The 20,259-nt window shown below is 42.4% G+C and overlaps 1 protein-coding gene across 1 annotated transcript in view; it reads left to right on the forward strand.

Annotated features, from left to right (window-relative positions):
* The window catches only part of gcgra (glucagon receptor a), a 34,796-nt gene extending 15,418 nt beyond the window's left edge, over positions 1–19,378 (forward strand). Inside the window, exons 2-14 of the mRNA XM_076753500.1 lie at positions 8,107–8,253; positions 8,810–8,906; positions 10,114–10,221; positions 10,358–10,452; positions 10,589–10,683; positions 11,059–11,245; positions 12,146–12,305; positions 12,476–12,536; positions 13,180–13,249; positions 15,060–15,148; positions 15,240–15,384; positions 16,227–16,268; positions 16,348–19,378. Coding sequence (XP_076609615.1) covers positions 8,200–8,253; positions 8,810–8,906; positions 10,114–10,221; positions 10,358–10,452; positions 10,589–10,683; positions 11,059–11,245; positions 12,146–12,305; positions 12,476–12,536; positions 13,180–13,249; positions 15,060–15,148; positions 15,240–15,384; positions 16,227–16,268; positions 16,348–16,713 — 1,569 coding nt within the window. The 5' untranslated portion in view covers positions 8,107–8,199 and the 3' untranslated portion in view covers positions 16,714–19,378. The remainder of the gene's footprint in view (positions 1–8,106; positions 8,254–8,809; positions 8,907–10,113; positions 10,222–10,357; positions 10,453–10,588; positions 10,684–11,058; positions 11,246–12,145; positions 12,306–12,475; positions 12,537–13,179; positions 13,250–15,059; positions 15,149–15,239; positions 15,385–16,226; positions 16,269–16,347) is intronic.
* The last annotated feature ends 881 nt before the right edge of the window (positions 19,379–20,259 follow it).

The following is a 20,259-nucleotide window of genomic DNA, read 5'->3' on the forward strand; positions in this document are numbered from 1 at the left end:
CACTGGGTTGCATTTGTTGCCCTGATGAATTCATTAAGCACCTACAGGCTAGATTTAAACATTGTTAGGAGCTGAATTGGTTCAGGTTGGATGTGGTCCCTCATTCTGATGCTCAGATGGTTCAGCATTGTTGTTCTGAGGTCACTCATGGCTGGTGATTATTTACCTGGTTGTGGTGGTGGAAGAATCATTCAAATGCTTCCACCGCCTGCATTCGAAATATTTCAGATTTCAACCAATGCATATAAGTATAAGGAGCATTTTAATGTTGTAGCTGGTCTAGCTGGTAGAGTACTTTTCAAGGTTGGTTTAATCAATGATATAGTAACATATTCTAAAAGCGATTAAATGTTTTGTATGGAAACACCTATCGTCTGTCCTCACAGGTGTTTTCACTCCTCTTGCGTAATTAGACCTCTTCACATAGCAGCGTGAAGACTGATTGACGTCTTCGTCATCCATGTGCTGGTTTAAACAATTATGTGCTTGTTTCCCCATCCTTGCTTGTGAACGACTGAGCCTTTCGATGATGCCCCTTTCATTCCCAGTCATGATACTATCACCTGCTACTCACTTACTATTACCATCAATTTCAGAATAAGCATATATTTGCAAAAATCAATGAAGTTGATGAGGTCAAACACTATATTGTCATTGTACTGTTTTCAAATTATCACATTGTGTTTTATTTACACAGCATCCCAACTTTTTTGGTGCTGTCTCGTGTCTTGTACTTAAGTAAAGAACTGACTTAGTTACTCTCCACCACTGCCTGTGTTGATCTACGTGCACTGATGTTCTTGGCTTACACACAATGTTTTCCCGTCTGGCTTTGTGTGATGCAAGTTGCCAAACCGCCTGAAATTGCCACGGACTGATTTTGTTTCTGTCTGTACTGACTTACCAGTTAATTAGGTGCACTTGTACCATCAAATCATTGCAGTGTTTTCGTCCACTTCCATTTTCATACATTGGGAGAGACAGAATATTACAACAAGCATCTTTCAGTGAGACATGATTCTGGTTCATATCGATTTCTGCCTCAGATTCTTGGCAATTTCTGGTGTAGATTGTAAAGATGTGTATTGGCGCATGATGCCAGTGGTTGAGGCTCCTGCGTGGGCTGGCTTCACGGCTGTTGAGAAGTAAATTGCACATTGAATGTGTAGTTGGAGTGAGTGGTTACACACAGAAGGAAAGAGAGTGCAGCACAGCGCTACGAGCAATACAAATGATGGAGATATTTCCTCAAGTCCTTTTCCCTGCATCCCTGTGCCAGCTAGGTCAGCGAATATCAGCGAGTACACAGGCACAGACAAATAAGTGAAGTGCTGCTCCTGTTTGAAGCCTGTACAGAGATCACAGACAGCATCTACAGGATAGTAGTCCTGGTACTCCTGACTGCAATTATGCTGTTGTCTCAAAATCAGGTTTTAATCTCGGGCAACTAATCATTGTTCATTTTTGGGTCGAGGCTATGGTGTGAAACTGTTGGCTTGTGTTATTAGGAGGTGTGATTGTCCTGGTTTGGCTCATTATCAACAATTTCGTAATGGATGAAGAGCACTGTGATGAAGTTCTCCCAGGAGGACACTGATACTTTCATGCTGCGCCTGAAGAATCACCTCTTGAATATATATCAACTAGAATAAGCAGCTGAGGGCAGATGATGTTAAATTTCTTTGACGAGCAGAAATTTATTCAGCGGACGACACCATTCAGTCATAACATAGGTGGTCCACTCACTGCACACATAATAGGCCAGTTCACATCAGGGACAGTTTGACTATGGCCATACAGCTTAACACACAGGAGACAAGATTGATTCATTTGGGGAATTACTGTATATCACAGCACCCAGCATGTTGTCCATATTAAGGGCTGGAAAGCAACAGGATCAAATTATATGTTAAAGCCACAAAACCAGCATGTAAGAATGATGCACCATGTAATTTTGATACAAGAAAAAAAAAAGGTGCAGCTGCCAGAATACACAAAAATCCAACTGTATAGCCAACAGACATGCCAATAGCAAGACGATGAAGTCATTGTTTGTCCTCAGTGTTCTTTTCCATCTGTGCCACCCATCGTTTCATACTGTAGCTCCACTGACACTGGACGCTGATATTGACACTAATTTTGTCACCAAGCTACACACTAAGTGGGACATTTCACAGTTGACTTTTCAGACACCTCATTGAAATGACCTCAAGCCTAGTTTGGCATTTCTGCACTGCAATTTGCTACTTGTGGGCCGACACATACACAGATACGAATATATCTGCAATGAGCTCGTATCTGTGAATATAACGGCCTGCATCATTTATCAGTCTAGTTCAATTCCTAACTTCTTTACAACATATATGTGTTACAAACGTAGCAGTAACAGTGTAGGATGGTGAGCGTGGTAATCAAAGGCTCCCTGTAGGGTTGTTGTTGTTGCCTCACAGCAGGCACAGTCCACAGGTCCTACACACCTCATGAAAGAGTGTATGAAACAGCATTCAGCCAAAACTTCCCACACACGTGTCCATGTGCAACACACAATAAAGCCCCCATACACTCGCATTCAAACAATACAGGTACTTCTCAAACGTTATACAACTGTTTGTCATTGTTTCCCACCCACATGCATCAGATGTGACCTCTGTATAGGAAGTGTGAATGTTTATGAAAAGACGTGAATAATCGGCGCACGGTAGAGGCTCTGAGCATCCAGCCGCGGGGCCGCTGGAGCTCTGACAGCGGGGCGCAGATGGGACGCACTGTGCTCTCCACCATTGTAACAGGGTCAGTGACAGACATTTTGAGCAGTGCAGAGGTCAGCCATATTCACAGCTGCTGAAATCTGAACCACTGTTTTTCGTGTGTTTTTCGGGCTTAATGCTCTCCACAATGGCGCACACACTATTGTTCCTGTCATGTCCATGTTTAATCATGGAAACAGTGTGAGATGGATTTTGGAAAATGAAAAGACTTTTTACATATTGATTTTAGGCTCTAAGTACGGTTTGTTTTCCTCCCTTTAGTAAAAACATCTATGGAAACTGGAGCGAGAAGACAGGTGATGAATAATCAAAGACTATTAAAATGTAGTCATTCACTTATTCACTGCATTCTGGATAGCGAGAAATGTTTATCCTTCAACAGAAAGTTGCACATTTGACTTGCATATTCAGTGAAGTGCAATGTCCCGTCGACTTTTTGGACACAGAACAGGTTTTCACTTCCAAGATTTTTAAAACAAGTAAAAATAGTGAGTCTGAAAAACCCACAGTTATTTTAAAACCAGTGCAGGCAGACTGAAAACAACTACATTTGTTTGTCATGATGCAAATTCTGACTTTCAACAAAGCAGTTTTGTACTGCCTGCTAAAAAGATTTTCAGACAAAAAACAAGCATGTATTGCCTTTTTTTAAGATTTTACTTACTGAATCCCTGGATTATGTGAACTTGATGAAAGAGAAAGCTGCTGCGTTTGTCTGAGACTTTGTGTGAAGAAGTCTGTGGTCAATCTGGAATGTGTGGATACACAGACCGGAGAAAGCAAAGATTGAGAGTTTTAAATAGTCTTTTAATATCTTTTTATACAGTCAGTTCAAGTAAAACTACCCCAAAAGTCTTGAGCTCTGTCAGATATTGGTGTGTAGTGGTGCATTTCTTACTACTACAGGAACAGTTACAATATATTTGGACTGCATAATGCTTTTCAGCAATCTAAAACGTCGATAGTAAGCATTGGGTCGTAGCAGCAATTTCTCAGAATCAAAGTGCAGCAGCAGCAGCGCAGAATCACAGATATTCATTAGTCACACCAGAAGAAACCTTTTACAGAAAAGAAAAACTGGGCTGCGCCAGTAATGATTTGAGTTTAATGCCAAAAGAACTAAAGATTTCCCTGATGCAGCCACTGACTTGTGACGTCAACCAGAGATTTGCTTCACAGGAGCAGTTTGTGGTGCCTCGCACATTGGCACTTTGGCTAAAGATGAAGATGGATGGCCCTTGTACTGCATTTCTCAGAATGAAGGGGAAATGGCACAGCTCTGGCCTTAATACTTACCATTTTGTTAGTGACTTGCACACAGTGTGCTGTGTTTGGATGATGCAGGAGGCAGCTGCTGTCAGTGTGTTTAAGACACGTCCACAGGGACAAACACTCGCTGATAGTCTGTGTTTAATGAGCACCTGAAGTAAAGACTTTCAGCTAGAAAAACGTTCCTTGTCCTGCGTCTTATGTAGCATTTTGATGTTGTTTTGTAACTGCAAATCAAACAAAATCACTGATCTAGTTTTATTGATTGTCTGCTGATGTGTCTTTCGGTAAAGTAGGACATCAACAGGAAGCTTTGATCAGGATGAGTTTCCTGTTGAGTCACATCTGAACTGAAACTTTGCTTTGATGAGATTGAGTTTTGGAGAGAACGAAGTCACATAGCTTAGGTTGATGGAGCATTTGCACAGGAACAGATAAGTGTGCTATCTTACTGAAAATTAGGTTAGCCATTCAGATTATGGTGCCCAGATTTAAGTGATGTCACGTCTTCCTCGCAGCTGCCAAATCGCAGAGCGTGTTGCAGCATGATGCTCTATCTCCTCTGAACTCTGCTTCACCCCATTATCAGATAGTGGGGCTCTCATCCAGCATTGTCATGCTCAGTGTAACATCTGCAGCCCTAAGGTATGAGCATGGCGTGCTTTGTCTTGGCTTATTTAGTCAAGCAGGAAGAATACACAAAGAGGGAGTTTTAGAGTTGTGCTGCATTTTAGTATTAGCCATCATCGACTTGATTGATGTCTTTGTTTGATATTTCAGAAACAAAGACATTAGCCAGTGTTACGTCAGTATTAATAAATGCACGTAGGCCTCATCAATGGAAGGAAAGTTGTGTAGGATGAGTGAGGCGGGAGGGTTCTGCATTCAGAAAGCTGCATGATAGATTGTTGCTGGGGGGCATTTTCTGAACCGGACAGTTATTGTGTTTTCCAAGAGGTTTGTTTTTAATCCTCGCTGCTCCCCTCTGCCCGCATTCATGCTCGCATACTCCCCCTTTGTAATTTTATTTGTCAGACAGTGTAATCAAATGAAAGGTAAGTACTCTCAAACAAACAACAGTAATTGTTAGTGGCCATTGTATTGAGCCATCCAACATGCACTTGAACGCAGAGCGGTTTTAATGTTTTTGGGATATTCGGGGAATCTGCGTCATTCATTTGTGATTGTCCATGATTTTCTTTTTACACAAATATTAATAAATGACCAGGCATTATTAAACCAAGTACCCATCTGTCCTTTCAATCAAAGGGAGCAATGACCCTTTAGTATTTCTCTTAAAATTCCATCTTTTTAGTTTAGTATTTGGCCAAGCGTCGCTAATAAGTCCAAAATTATTGCATTTATCTGAAAAAACTGGCGTCACATCATTTTTCACTCATTGAACACATCCCCAGGCAAAGCATTTTGGCTCAGTAACTTGTTTCAGGATGAAAAACACAAAAGGAAACAGGCCCAAACAACCCAAAAGGTCCCTCTGGCTCTGCCTGTGTGAGTCTCTGCCATGGATCCACCTCTTGAATCAGATGTGCAACACTAGTGAGAAAAGCTTCAGGTCATTTCCTGGAACAGAGAGCTAGCCGGGCTAAACAACACATGTTCCAGAGGACCTTGATTGGTCTGGACCCACAGAGGGCTGAAGCTCTGGCAGGATATCATAGCAGCAGAATAAACAAGCCTAATTAGCATCACACCTTCAAGCACATTTGCTCCACTCCAGCTCCCACCGAACAGCTGATGTGATTGCTATCATCCTACATTAAAGGCATCCAAGCAGACATGTTGTACCTGAGAAATCTGCACAGATGAAGCATGAGACACTTAAGAACGCATGTTTTCAGGCTTCAGGGTGTGACTTTAAAAATACTCTCTTGCTCTGGCAATGTTACAAACAGTGAATGCTCATTTAAGGAAAAGCCTTATTTTCTGTTCAGCTTGAGGGCCTTTCGTGATGTTATATTTTAAAAATATGCAGATACAATATGAATCAGAAGCCTTCCACATCTGCAAAATGAGACAGTTCTTCAGTGTGACATTAAGGTTTAGTTGCCTGATTACAAGACATGCTTCACTTCTACACACAACAAACATTGTTGTCATCTAAAAAGAAACTTATGTGCTTATACAGTATATTAGGAGCTCTCTCCACGCTGCTTGGAAACATTACTGCAAGATGTGCTCTTCTCAAGCTCACATGGCAGCTTCACAAATATGTAATGGCCAGTGTTGCAAGTGTTGGGACATAAAAATGGTCTCAGGGGCCAGAAAAGGTTGAGACACCCATTTTTATCTCTATCTTGCTCTCTCACTTTGGCAAACCCTCTCTCTCTTTCGTCATCCCTCCTGCAGGACTCCACCGAGCACCGAGTCTGGTTAATCATTGCTCCTACTTGGTGCTAAGTTTCAGAAAACGGTGCAGGCAGGCCGGTGTGTTAGGTTTACTATGAGTTTGTGGGAAGGGAGAGAAAGAGAGAGAGGAGGGAAACCCTTGGAAAACTATCACACGCTGGCGTAACACTCATGCCGTAAGCAAAAGCATGTGCTCAACCACATCCATATCAGCCTCTGCTGTACCTGGACATATGCTTAAATGTCACACACTCACAGGATGAAGCCTGATCTCTTTCTTAGGTAAGAAATGGATCTGTCACACTTACAGTACAGACGTTTGGTGTTGCAGAGCTGCCTAATCTGGTGTGACTGACATAGTTTGGTAACAGTTTTGTTCATGCAATCAGTGTAAACCATCGTTTTTGCATGAAGAAAACATGTTAAACTGATGTCCTAATTTTCCCATCTCATACCAGAGATGCTTCTTTGTTTTGAGCCCCTTCTGTTGCTGTAAAACTCAGTACATGAAGTGTAACAGCAGTGGAAACACAATTGTGACATGTCTGATGGTGTTAAGGGCACAGGAGTCAGTGCTGTGATCTCAGCTGGACCAGTCCTGACCCGATGTCAGACCAGACAAGAGTAATTCTGATCCCTCAGGCGCCCGCGGCTATCAGTCAGTCTGTACCACAGCTAATGCTAACTGCATCCTGTGGTCATTACACTGAACAGACCATTTAGAAAATATGGCTCTTTAGTTTAGATATTATCTGAAGTCTGACTTCCAGTAGAGCTTTGTAATATGTTGGGCGGACCTTTAGATTGTGACTCCTGGTGACTAATTCAACAGGGACTTTAGAAGCTTGTTGACATGTTCAGTCAAAATGCCGACTGAAAGCTCGCTTTGAGTTAAGGTTTTCTTGAGCACATACATTATATACTGAACATCTGTCACGACACATTGTGCTCTTATCTCTTGAACAAACACCATACCCCCCAGTACACAAAAGAAATTCCAAACACATCAGCATGAGCCCATCCTCCTCCCTGCCACGAGACTAGAACAGAATGGAATCTGAAACGTTTTAGCCAAAAATGTTTCCATGGTCAAGGTGTTTTTTGCAGAAACGTTTCAGATTTCGTTTCGTTCTCCGGCTTCGACCAAATCTCTCGGTGGATTTTGCGGCGTCCATCGACACACAGGTGAGTGACCTCTGGCACACGTGCTCAATCAGAGACTGACATCCTTTAAGATGAAGGTGGACGGCGGCCAACTGAGTCACTGAGTGAGCGCAGCTCTGCTGGGCCGCAGCTGTCTCACTGATGGCACAAACAGCATTTCCTGGAGGTTTTTGGCCCTGTGCTTGGTGTTCTGGACAGTCTAATTCTGGGTAGTCCATCCTGCTGCATCAGTCAGCTGTGCATCTTGCTACCCGTGCTTATAAATGAGTGGTAAGGATGGAAATGGGACTGGTCAGGCTCTGAATGGATATCCCCCTCTATATGTTTAACACACAGGTTACACTGACATATTCTCTTAATTTATTTTGTGCTTCTTCTTCTGCATGTCTTCAAATCTTGGTGTAATTGTAGTGTGATAGATTTGACCCTGCCTTTTCCTGTTTTGGTTCTCTTGTTTCGCACAGCCAAGTTGAGCCAAGGTAATAAGTAGTTTGTTTGCAATGAGCTTTGATGGATTGTGTCTCTCTGTGTCATCCAGGCAGTGTGGTGAGTGTAGATAAGCCCCCTTATGAGGTGAAAAGCCTTCCCCGTCCTGCAGTATCCCCACCCAGACCAACAGCAGGAATAAGGGATGTCACGGCTGTTCCTCCTTTTGGCAACGCTCATTGTCTACTGCAGCATCCAGGTGGGTCCCATGAGCATGCATGCACACAAAAATGCATCCATACATACATGTTCACACTTTTTCCCAGAGGTAAACAACCTCCATGCATCTCTGAACTTCACTGGCCTTTGTCAGTGTGGGGGTGGGGGTTTTCTCAAGCTCTGCAGCCCTGTGAAATAAGCCAGAGACTCGTGGTGTGGAAGCCTAAATAAACTACCACTGTCTTTAAATGGCACTAGTGTTATGGTGTACAATATATCAGCCGGTCCATACAGTAGCAGAAGCCCCCCCATACAGACAACACATTAGAGTGGGACACTGTCATCTGGATGGATTATGTTCCCATCTTGAGGATGGGTTGTTTACAGCTTCTGTATATATGAAGTGAAGTGAAACAAATGAACGCCAGTTCAGCTAATGCACCCGTTTTGTCTTCATGCTTTGTGTGAAGCCCATACGTTCTCAACATTTTTCTTGCTCATCCGCTTATGCTACATCAATTAGCCCACAAATAACAGACGTTCCTGGTGTAAGTTTTTGTTAATTTTTCACCTTTTGCGCTCCACCATTTCCCCAGGTGTCACCTGCTGTTCCTCTGGATAAGGTGAAGGAGAGTTGGAAGCTGTACATGATGGAGTGTGATCACAACAACAGCCGAGAACCACCAAGCACCGGTGAGCTGAACATGCTCGTTAATTTTTAATGTTTTAATGTGCAGTAATTAATAAATCTTTCTTGGCCACTTGGGTCGTAAACAACTTTGCCCATCTGCTGTGTCAGGTGGAATGCAGTGGGTTTATCTGAGATTTTTAGCTGAAAACTGCTGCCCACTAAGCCCAAAAATGAGTCTATGAGAGTGAATCAAGGCAGTAAAGTTGCAGGCTGTAAAAGCAATGTGCTATAAGGGTGACATGAACTGCAGAGCTGGGTGATAATTCAAACTCAGTGGGTTTGTCACTAGAAGCAAGACCTTTCAAATAAAAGTATGAGCCATTGTTAAAATAAAAAAACACTGGCATTACATCACCAATTAATAAACCGTGTGGGCATTAAGGTCGTGTTCTTATGCAGAAAAACAACAAAGTGCAACATTACACTAAGCTATGATGCCTAAATCATCATTGGTGCTCTGACAACATTTCTGAGAAGGGAAATAGAAAGAGAGTTTTTTTCTGTGTACTTTGCATTCACATTTGCAAGAACATCAGTATTTACCGTCACCTTGTGGTGCAGTGGCAACTATCTAATGCAGTGGAGCAGGTAATGATTAGGTCGCATGGGCAACAGACTGTGGAGCGGCAGCAATTTCCGCTCCCTGCTCAGCCTATTGTATAATCACTCTACTTGCAGCCACTCCCAGTTTTCTATTTGCTGCACCACAGTCTCAGCCTTCTGCTCACATGGACAGAGCTCTAGTTTGCTCCACCAACAGTGTTTAACAACATGCTGATGCTGCTCCTCCGTTGCATTATAGTCTGTTAGCTTCTGGAAAAGAGCCGGAGAACACTGATGCTCCAACTTTCCAAAAAGGCCACACCACGCATACACCCTCTACAGGAAGGGACATAGTGGACACGGACAGACCACTTACCCGAACATCTACCTGTCCGTACACTAACAACCAGCACTGTTTACATCCTTTGTTGACAAGATGAAAGCTGTGATATAAGCAGAGGGTCATCGGTGGACGGCTCTACTCTGAAGTCAAGATGAAAGACTGATGATGTGTACAGATGCCATAATGACCACCAGCAGCCATCACTTTAAAGACATGTTACTGCATTCAATGATTTAGACCAATCCAGGCCACAGACTTAGAGGGTAAGGGTTGGGATTATACGGGAAAATATCACCCCCATATTTCATGTTTTTTATCCCCAGGACTTGTGTGCAACAGGACTTTTGACAATTATGTCTGCTGGCCTGATGGACTCCCCAACACCACTGTCAGTGTGTCGTGTCCGTGGTATCTGCCGTGGCACCATGAAGGTGAGAGACATTAGTAGATGTCATGACACGTTGATGCAACACAACTTAAAATATCCTGCAGATAAAGACAGCTGTCCATGATGACTGGACTTTCCAGTGAATCACAGAGACTATGTGTGTGTGTGTGTGTGTGTAGTTCAGCACGGCATGGTCTATCAGGAATGTGACGCAAACGGCCAGTGGGTGACTTACCAGAATACCAGCGAGTGTGACTCTAATGATCTGAGTCAGGTAAGAAATGTTTCTCTCGTTACTCTGTCTGTAAGACAGAGCCAAAGTTAGAGTCAATACTGAAACACACCACCCCTCTCAAATAAAGGAAACAAGTCTAAAGTCCATATGTTGGCATGTGTTTTTTCATTTGCAGCAGTACTATGGCCATATTCGAATCATGTACACAGTGGGCTATTCCTTATCCCTGGTGGCGTTGGTGTTAGCACTTGGCATTCTCATTTTCTTCAGGTAAGAATGACACTCCAGTAGATTTTGCACCAAACACAGCAGGGAGGGAAAATTATATTAAAATGAATTGTTAAAAATGTTGAGAAATGCACTTATTATCCTTCTGGTGGAGAGTTATATTATAATAAGTTATATTATAGTGATATCACTTGTATATCTGTCCATTAAATATGAAGCTGATTAGACTAGCTGATCACCTGTTTCCAGTAGTTGTCATGAGCCAAGTGAACCAGCTGCTGGCCGTAACTTCATATTTACTGCACAGACATGAGAGATATCTTCTCACCTAACTCGAGGTAAAAGCTGGATTGCAGTAGCACTTTTCTGTGAATAGCCATGGTTAAAAAAAGGCCATTGTTGCCTCTCATTCATCAGGAAACTGCACTGCATGAGGAACAACATCCACATGAATCTGTTTGCCTCCTTCATCCTGCGAGCGCTGTCCATCCTCATCAAAGACGCTCTGTTGGAGGCCACAAACATCACATCGCAGGACCTCGGCAGAGACCAGGAGCAAGGGTTCCCCGGAGCATCTATGCCTCCAGTGCTGGTCAACAATGAGGTCAGTAGTGATCTGCAGCTTAACACTAAGCTATAAAGGGCAGTGTTTTACCGTGATCACTAAAGGACTGAACATAATTTGTTAGCAGGTGAGAGTTATGTACTTGTGCCTTTTGCTGAGGGTCGGGTAGTCTGTCGTTTTGGGAGAGTAGAGGATAGGCTTCTTGTTTTTAACAACTTCAATAAATTAGTCACAAATGAGGGTTCTAACATGCACAGTGGGTCATATGACAACAATCCTGTGTCTGTGTCTTTAAATGTTATCTCTACCAAAAATCATTTCCTCCTTCACTTTCTTCTGCATCATAGAAAAAGGTTAAAAAGGTTAAATGTGTCACATAAGGTTGATGCGTTATGATACACAATAAACCAGTTTTTATTATCTTTAATAGTCCAAAATATTTCCATTTTTTAGTCTGCAACTGATCCATAGTCTGTGTCAAAGCTCTCATTAGCGTGCTGAATATCTGATGCCTTCATTTAATTAATGTAGATAATAGAGTAAAATAGAAAAAGCATAAAGTACAATATACTGTAAATAAATAAATAAATAAATAAATAAATATGTAAATTATGAATAGTCACATGTATTGAAAATAAAAATGGTAATCTTGTGAAAGCATAATTGTTGCCACAAAGATAATTGTAGCAGCTAATTATTTGTAAAAGGCGGGAGGGTCAACGACATGGGTTGATGTGCAGAGTGCCTGTGCTCGTGTGTTTGCGTTGGGGAGTCACAGCTGGCTGAGGCTGGGGTTGAAGTCGCTCCCGTTGTACAATCTCATGGGTGAATCCTGGAAGTAGCAGGAGCTCCCATCTGCCGCAGCACTGAATAATGTTAAACATCAGACAGCTCGGTGTTTGTATCATCTGTGAAATAAACCTCACTGCTGTCCTGCAGACGACGGTTAGCTGTCGCATCGCCATGGTCATGATGCAGTACAGCATCATGGCCAACAGCTACTGGCTGCTGGTGGAAGGCATCTACCTCCACAACCTCCTGGTCATCACTGTGTTTACAGAGAGGAACTACTTCAAAATCTACCTGTGCATTGGCTGGGGTGAGCTGGCCTGCTCGCTGTGTGTGACTGTGTGTGTGTGTGTGTGTGTGTGTGTGTGGTGATGTTAGGTAATGATGTGCTGCATGATGGGTTTTGCATGAAAGGAAATGAAGTCAGAGCAGATAAATGTAAATGGCTGTTACATTTATACGGCTCTCATTTCTGTGCAGGTACCCCATTAATTTTCCTTGTGCCTTGGGTGGTGGCTAAATACCTGTATGAAAATCAAGAGTAAGTTTCCACAACACTCACCCTCTCTCTCTCTCTCCCCCTCTCTCTCTCTCTCTTCTTTTCTCTCTCTCTCTCCAACAAACATTTTATATTTTAACTCATTTATGTTGATCCCACGCTCATAGCAGCATCATCAGAAAAAAAGCCGGCAGATGGTCTTTCTTCTAAACATATGAATGTTGACACTCGTCAGCTTATGGTCAATTTAACACGTAATTACTGCACGAGGACTTGGCTGCAATTTAACATTTGACTTCTGCTGGACGCCAAATATGGAAAATATGTCAGAACAGCAGTTCTTTTAGTTAGTTTTTAATATTTCATGTTAATATTCAGCGCCCAAACTTTATTATGCAGTCTGTTAGGGTGCAAATCAGGGCGAAGGGGATTTTAAAGCAGGACTTTCTGAACCGTAGACACATTGTGCTCTTATGCAGAGCTTTAAAAACCCATGATGGCGCTGTGTGTGCCGCCTCTGGGGTTTGCCTGTCAGTCTCTCGCATTTCATCAGCCAGGGAGAGAACTGTTTCTACTTTCTACTCTTTCTGACAGTGTCATAAGATGATTCAGCCGTGTTTGAGAGCATGTGAGGTATTTCTGGTCGTCTCTCACTTATCTTTCGTCCAATGCTTTTCTTTTTCAGATGCTGGGAGCAAAATATAAACATGAATTACTGGTGGATCATCCGTTCTCCAATATTGCTGGCAGTTGTGGTAATTTCCCCTTCCTCCCTCTCATTCTGTTGCTGTGTATCATGATATGCTATTTCCTTAATATTTCAATCCACTGTGCCATCTAAGTTGTTCACTATTCTTGTGTTGGCAAAAAAGTGTATTTGCCCCATAATCTTCTTGTTTACCCAGCACTCCTGAATTTCAGCAGTTCTCTTTCCATCTATACACCATACAATATTAAATAAAGCTTATTTATTCATGAAGTACAAAGGTCATCTGTGCTTTAGGGTAAACACATTGGAAACCTCTCATGACAGAAATATGATTTTCCTTGCAATGTGACCTACTACGCAGTTTAGCAAACCCCTATCCGTCCTGTGACCAGGCCCATTATTGTAGGTGAGCTCTGCAAAGGTCACTGCTGAGCTTTTATGTAAGTCCAATTCGTCATGGCTCTTACTTCAGGCTAGTTACACAGACATCCCAGCATTTTCCATGCATTAATTGTCCTGCTAAGTGGCCTGTATCCCACAGGAATTCCTGTGTTTGAGTTGTCGCAGGGTCGGGAGGGCCGGTTCCCATTTCACTGTTTCCCTCTTTATCTTTATCCCACCAAGTTCAAGCCGCTCAGTAGTAAACACTTGTGTGAGGTTATGTGTGTGTGTGTGTGTGTGTGTGTGAGTGAGTGACTGTGTGATTCTGCTTTTGCAAAAAGTCCCTCAAAGATCAAAGTCTATGCACATGTGGAATAACACATACATACTGTACACAGTGCAGTGTGTTAATATGCAGTGAATCCACAGTTCTGAGGAGGAGGAGATGGAGAAAGCTGCAAAGCTTATATCTGACTTTTTGTCACCCTGCAGTTGTGCTTTATATACTGTATATACATTTCTTTTTCCATTTAATTTGAATCAGATTTATTTATTATGGTCTTTGGTTAAGATTCCTTTCTTTAAGTTTTACTTAAACCATTCAATAAATGGCCAAACTTCAGATGTAGCTATGCAGTTGAAACTCTATTCAAAGCTGTCGATACTGGTCTGACGTTGAGTTGAAAATATATGTATTGCTTCATCTTTATTACTGTGTTCCTTGGCTTGTATCTCTTGGTCATTTCATCAATTTTACTGAACAAAACTTACTAAAACAGCAAAAACTCTGCTGTGTTTAGAATAATCACAAAACGGCTGGACAATAACTGCGTGTACAAATTAGGTCCAGCGTCGCTTTCTTATTCCAAGCACCTGCAAATTACCGGTAACAACTTAGCTGTGAATAAAAAGGTCACATCATAAGTGATTTTCCTGAGAGGAACACCCACCGAATCTCAAAATGCCAGCTGCTGTGAAAGGGTTCCCTGATCACGATGTGCCTCTGCTGTGTTTAATGATGTTAAAGGGCTGGTTCACTCAAATCACAAAAAACATGTTTTGTACTTGGTATGAATCCATTCACACAGTTTTTGTTTTATCTGCAATAGTGCAAAAAGTCTGAGGCTTTTGCTTTTTCTTTCTTCTCTGTTTTCATTAGAAATTATTTTCTAATGGAGCATGTGTGTGAGTATGCTGTGTCTTCTGGAAAGAAATATTCCTGTTGAGTTTTTTTTTTTTCTTGATGGAATATTTCTGTGAAAATTTCATACACCTCCAACGCATGGGGGCGGCAGCCGAAGTTTCAGCCTAGCAGTTTCTCAACACCTCTGCACATAAAACCAAAACTATCTGCATGACTACACATCACAATTAGTAAGTGAGAGAACATGTTTTGGCTGAGGTGACCCTTCAACATCTGTTTGTCGTTCAGTCCAAACTGTTATCATCAACACCGTCGTCTCTGTCTTTCACAGATCAACTTCCTTATCTTCATCCACATCATCAAAATTCTTGTGTCAAAACTTCGAGCGCACCAAATGAGATACACAGATTACAAATTCAGGTGAGTTCAAACGTTGAAGCAGTCGTTCTCTTTACATTATGTTACTCTCTCCACTTATTCTATGCTTTGTCTCTTGTCCTGTCCATCTCAGGTTGGCTAAGTCGACCCTAACCCTGATCCCTCTGCTGGGTATCCACCAGGTGGTCTTTATCTTTGTGACAGATGAGTACACCAAGGCCACCAGCGGTCTGCGTCTCACTAAGCTCTTCATAGACCTCTTCTTCTCCTCCTTCCAGGTTGAACTTGAGAAGAACTTTAACCGAAGCATCTGTTTTTATTTTCATGTAATATTGAAACATAAATCATACTTTTTGGGAAGAGATGTGACAGCTGAGGAACACAGGAGGCAAAGGGCTAAGACATGCCCAAACTGTTTGAGTCAATCTGAACCAGATTAAGTAGAAGACGCACAACTGCAGCTGAATTACATTGATCTCCTAATCTATTCCAAATCTCAAAATTTATGCTGCACAAAATTAACAGTAAACCACAAAAGTTCACCTTTCATTTTGTCTAAGAGTTGTTCCAGGTGTCACTTGTTCAGTGGTCCGTTCAGAAGTTTGTATGTTGCAGTTTCCCATCCCCCAGACAACTGAGAAGTGCTAAATTTACTTGTGTGTCAAGGATGATTTGATTAACACAACATCTGTGCTGCTAACTGACACAGCCGGTTAGCCGCACAGACAGCACATTAGATTAACATGATGTGCTGTCTGTGCTGCTAACTGGCTGAGTCACTCTTTGACTTGATGACAGTGACCTTGTTGCTCCGGGGACACAGATGACGTGTGTCAACATTACAGCTAACCAACACGGGAAAATTGGCTTGATGAAGACAGGGACAGAGAGAGGAGGATGCAATGAGAATGAGACCCATGAGACTCTCAGCTTCAGCCAGAAGATACTTTAATGTGCATGACAGCACGGATTGGTTTAGCCATAAAGCTTCTAATGTGCAACTGCACCTTTTAACAGTTAACAGAGTTGTGTTTTCATGGCTCCAATCAATGTGTGATTGAATATTGCAGCCGTCATGAGTTAATGTCTGGGACTGACTCAGTATTGGTTGTCTCCACAGGGTCTCTTGGTGGCCATCTTGTACTGTTTTGTCAACAAAGAAGTGAGTCTCCTCATTTGCACGACGAGGACTTTTCGCTTGTCATCACAATGACTGACTTTCGTCTCCATCCTCTCCTCAGGTGCAGTCCGAGATCCTGAAGAAGTGGAAGCGCTGGAAGCTAGGGAGGAATATCGAGGAGGAGTACCGCCACACCTACAGCAATACCCCCAACACAAAGACAGGCAGCCTGTTGAACCACGTCCCCAGACTGCCGCATCTCCCAGACATCGCCAAAACCTCTGCCCCGGTCTGCACCCCGGAGGAGAGGCACATGCTTGTGGCTGGATGCCACAATGGTATGGCCCACAGTAAAGAGGCGGACCAGTGCGCCTCCCCGCTGCATGAGGGAACCATCAGCAACTGCACCCTCGTGGAGGACATCAGCCTTATGGACAAGGTGCAGTGTTACGAAGGTCAGAGAGAGAACGTGGAGAGCCACCTGTGAACAGCGCTGGACACGAGAACTTGATGAGGAAAGCTGGAGGGCCTCGAGCTCTCATCTGGCTCTGGCAAACTGCCCTGGGTGGCTGTGAAGAGCTGGGCTGATAGAGTCATCTGTCAGAGCGGTCTTTCCCCAGAGATCACTGTCACTGGGAGGATGAGCAGCACTCAGCCCTCTCCACAGCCAGATAACGAGTGCGGCAGACATCCGCGCTGAGACGTCCAATGTGCTGTGAGCCTCATGAATGGATTTCTGTAGATTTTTGTCAGATACTGAAAGAAACTGATGCATGTTGAACAATGCAAAAACAGCATCCGGAGGCAGACAAGCCATATAAAATAATAAGAAAAAAACCCCTGAAACCTCAAATAGCAACAACGGAAACAAAACAACAACAAAAAGACACAGGGTCCTCGCTTGAGCCTCCGCTTTATATGTGATATGTATTAAATGTGTGTTTTGTGGTACTGGAGGTTAAAGACAAACTGGACATTGAACTGCAGAAACAAAAACAAGTGACACAAAACAAGATGGTTTGCAACAGAGGAAATGTTTGTTTTTTTCGTTTTTGCTTTGCTCTGATATCTGTAAATGGTTTCCTGGCTATTCTGACTTTGATAACAACGTACAGAAAAAGTTGACTGAACCTCATACAGTGAGGCGACCACAGTGTTGTCCAAGTGGCCCCATCCAGGGGCCATTGGAATTTGGCAGCTGCTCTGCGTCCTGGCTTACATATTGACTTTAAAAGAGGTCCAGAGATGTTATGGGGTGAATTATAAATAAGCTAAAATGATCATTGCTTGATGTACTTAAGTGTTTTACAATAAAAAAGACAAAAACTTTTTATATGTAGGTCTAATCCTTGGATACTGCTGAGGGCTACAGTTGTAACTGTGTAAAGGTGTGTTTTCAAGGGGAGTGTTGCAATTCTGTGCCATTAAATCTGTTTTCTTTTCCCCCGTCATCAAGATGTCTGACTCAGATGCCTTGGCGTGTAATATGAATTATGAACTATATGTACTCAACTCTTGAGATGAATGCTGATAGTGGAAACCGTGCACTCAAATCAAGGATAAAAATACACAGCATGAATTGTAAAGCCACACATGCATACAGTATGAGTGCAACGCTGTGACTCAGAATAACATGTCATCTCTGGAACAAGGGTGTTTTTGCGATGTTAAATATAGGCTGTCATGCATGCAGATTGTGCAGATTTAGTGAGCTTAAGTTATAAATTGTGTGAATCACTCGCTGCGGATTCATGCTGTGCAGTGCCGTCACATCAGTAGAAATGCCAAACAGTCAAAAAGTCTGTGCTAATGACTGCGTACACTCAGTTACTCCACACACAGTGTTCATTATTCAGCCTTCTGCTGTGTCTGCAGGGGCTGTGGACACTTCGAACAAAACTCTGCACCCTGAAAGTAGAACAAAATATCTCCTGGAAGCATTCTAGTGACAAAGGAAGCTGAATTCAAAGTGGTACATTTGCTTCTGAATACATTGCGTTTATTTTTAAGCCTCCTGCAGAGCATTCATTCATTGTTGAGTTGCTAAACTCAACTTGACTTTGTATGTATGGCTATTTGCACAATGTTAATTTAAAATTGGTAAATACTTTGTGTGTGTATATATTTGTTGATACAAGTGATTTATTTGATCGCTGTGAATATATTTCATGATTGTGTCTGTATGAATGTGTGTACAGGTATATTTTCAGGTGGGTATGAATGTGTGTGGTTTCAGTATTCCATATTTGTCACAGTGAGATGAGTCATTGGCTGCAGCTGATAAGTGATGGGTTGATATAAACCAATGCAACTGGCTTCAAACGGAGCACAGATGTCAGAGGTCGCTGAAAGTCGAGCGTATACAATATTGCACCACATAACATTCTCAGAAGTCATGCCTATATATGGCACAAGGAAGATGCAGCACTGTGTTTTATTATGGAAACTACTCTCAGTGCGTTTCCTCAGTGTCATTTCATAGTCCAGAGCTAAATTAGAGCACAGCAGCCACATGTTTGTCATTCAGATAATAGCTCTGTGCGTTTACACTTCAGCCAGGTGCTGGTGTTGAGCTAGAAAAAAAAAAATTGCATGTTGAGGCTATTTTCTATCAGTGTCTGCTGAGGATTGTAATAGAGCAGGTAGATATCCAATACTGAGAGCTGAGCTGGGAGCATGACGCACACATTGGCGCTGCTGTTGCTCAGAGGTGAATTTGCAGTGTTCTTCTTGTTTTGCAGAGCAGGAGAAATGCTTCAATACTGACAGTAACAAAGGAATGTTGTGCACCTTGAGTGAAATACTATTCGGTAGAGTGTATAAGTATGGTCAATGAGTATAGTGCTAATTTTTTTTCAAACTAATACATGTATTTTAAGCTGTGACCATGACCGTGTATGTTTTTGAAGCCAGCAGCTTGGGTCACTCCCCTTTCTGGACCAAAGTGGTTCTGTCTGAATGTATTGTTTAGAGGCCCAAATCAGTATGTTCCTTTTTATTTTCACTTAAAGGTGGTTATGTACAGAGTATTTTTTCTGTAAGGAACAGTCAGTAAGAAACTGACTGTGTTCATGTGTATACAGTTCATCATATATTGTGTCCGCTTATCGAACTTTGTCCAAATGGTGAAAGAATAAATTACAGTGTATGTGAAAGAGGATTTTTACTTGCTGTGTGTTTTGTATTGGTGCACATTCATAATGTTAAAATAAATAAAGAGAACTCACGTGTAGGTCGGCTTTCTTGGCTCGTTGCTGGTGTAGGCTGCGGTAGCTTGCAGGCTGTCCTTCTGGTTGGCTGGATGCCAGGTTGGCTTATAAGAGAAGTGAGTATTGATTCTACCCCGGGATCTGGTGCTGCTTGTGAGCACACACTGTTCTTTATGGCCAAAATGAACAGTGTGTGCTCACACTGACCTATTAAATCCACCTAGTTTCAACTTACCAGTATCCTTAAGGTGCCAGTATACTTCACTGTGTGTAGGATGGCTGAATAGTTCTGGAAACCCCCTCCCCCTACACCCCTCCGATGTTGGAATTAAGAAGGCTGCGCCAAACCATTTCTGACATTCACACCCACTTCACACCATGATTGGCCAGGCATGTGGAGGTGAGAAAAGAAAAAAAAATGAATACCTTCCAGGATAGACTGTCTGAAAATGTGCATTAATACACACATTTAGCTGATATGTCCTGCACCTTGTGTTTTGCCCCACCTTTAAGTGTGGGTGTTAGGGGTTCAACTGATATAGTGGTCATAATTGGAATGACATGACTTTCAGCAGTGTAATGCTCTTTGTAGAGCTAAACACTTCTAACATGCATTTGCTCATTGATGCATCAAAATTTTAATAGGCTGATTGAGTTGAGTCACGTTTTTCTAATGTTAGCGACAGATTCAAGCGAAAACTGTGTCCAGTGTGAGTCCCATTCACTGCATCGACTGTGCTGCTCTCAAACTTGGTGGTTCTGGCTTTCAAATATCTGCCTGAGCATCACAGATCACAGGCTGCGTTCACACCCACATCAAAACA

The sequence above is a fragment of the Chaetodon auriga genome, chromosome 16 (genome assembly GCF_051107435.1).
Source record: "Chaetodon auriga isolate fChaAug3 chromosome 16, fChaAug3.hap1, whole genome shotgun sequence".
In the NCBI taxonomy this organism is placed as follows: Eukaryota; Metazoa; Chordata; class Actinopteri; order Chaetodontiformes; family Chaetodontidae; genus Chaetodon; species Chaetodon auriga.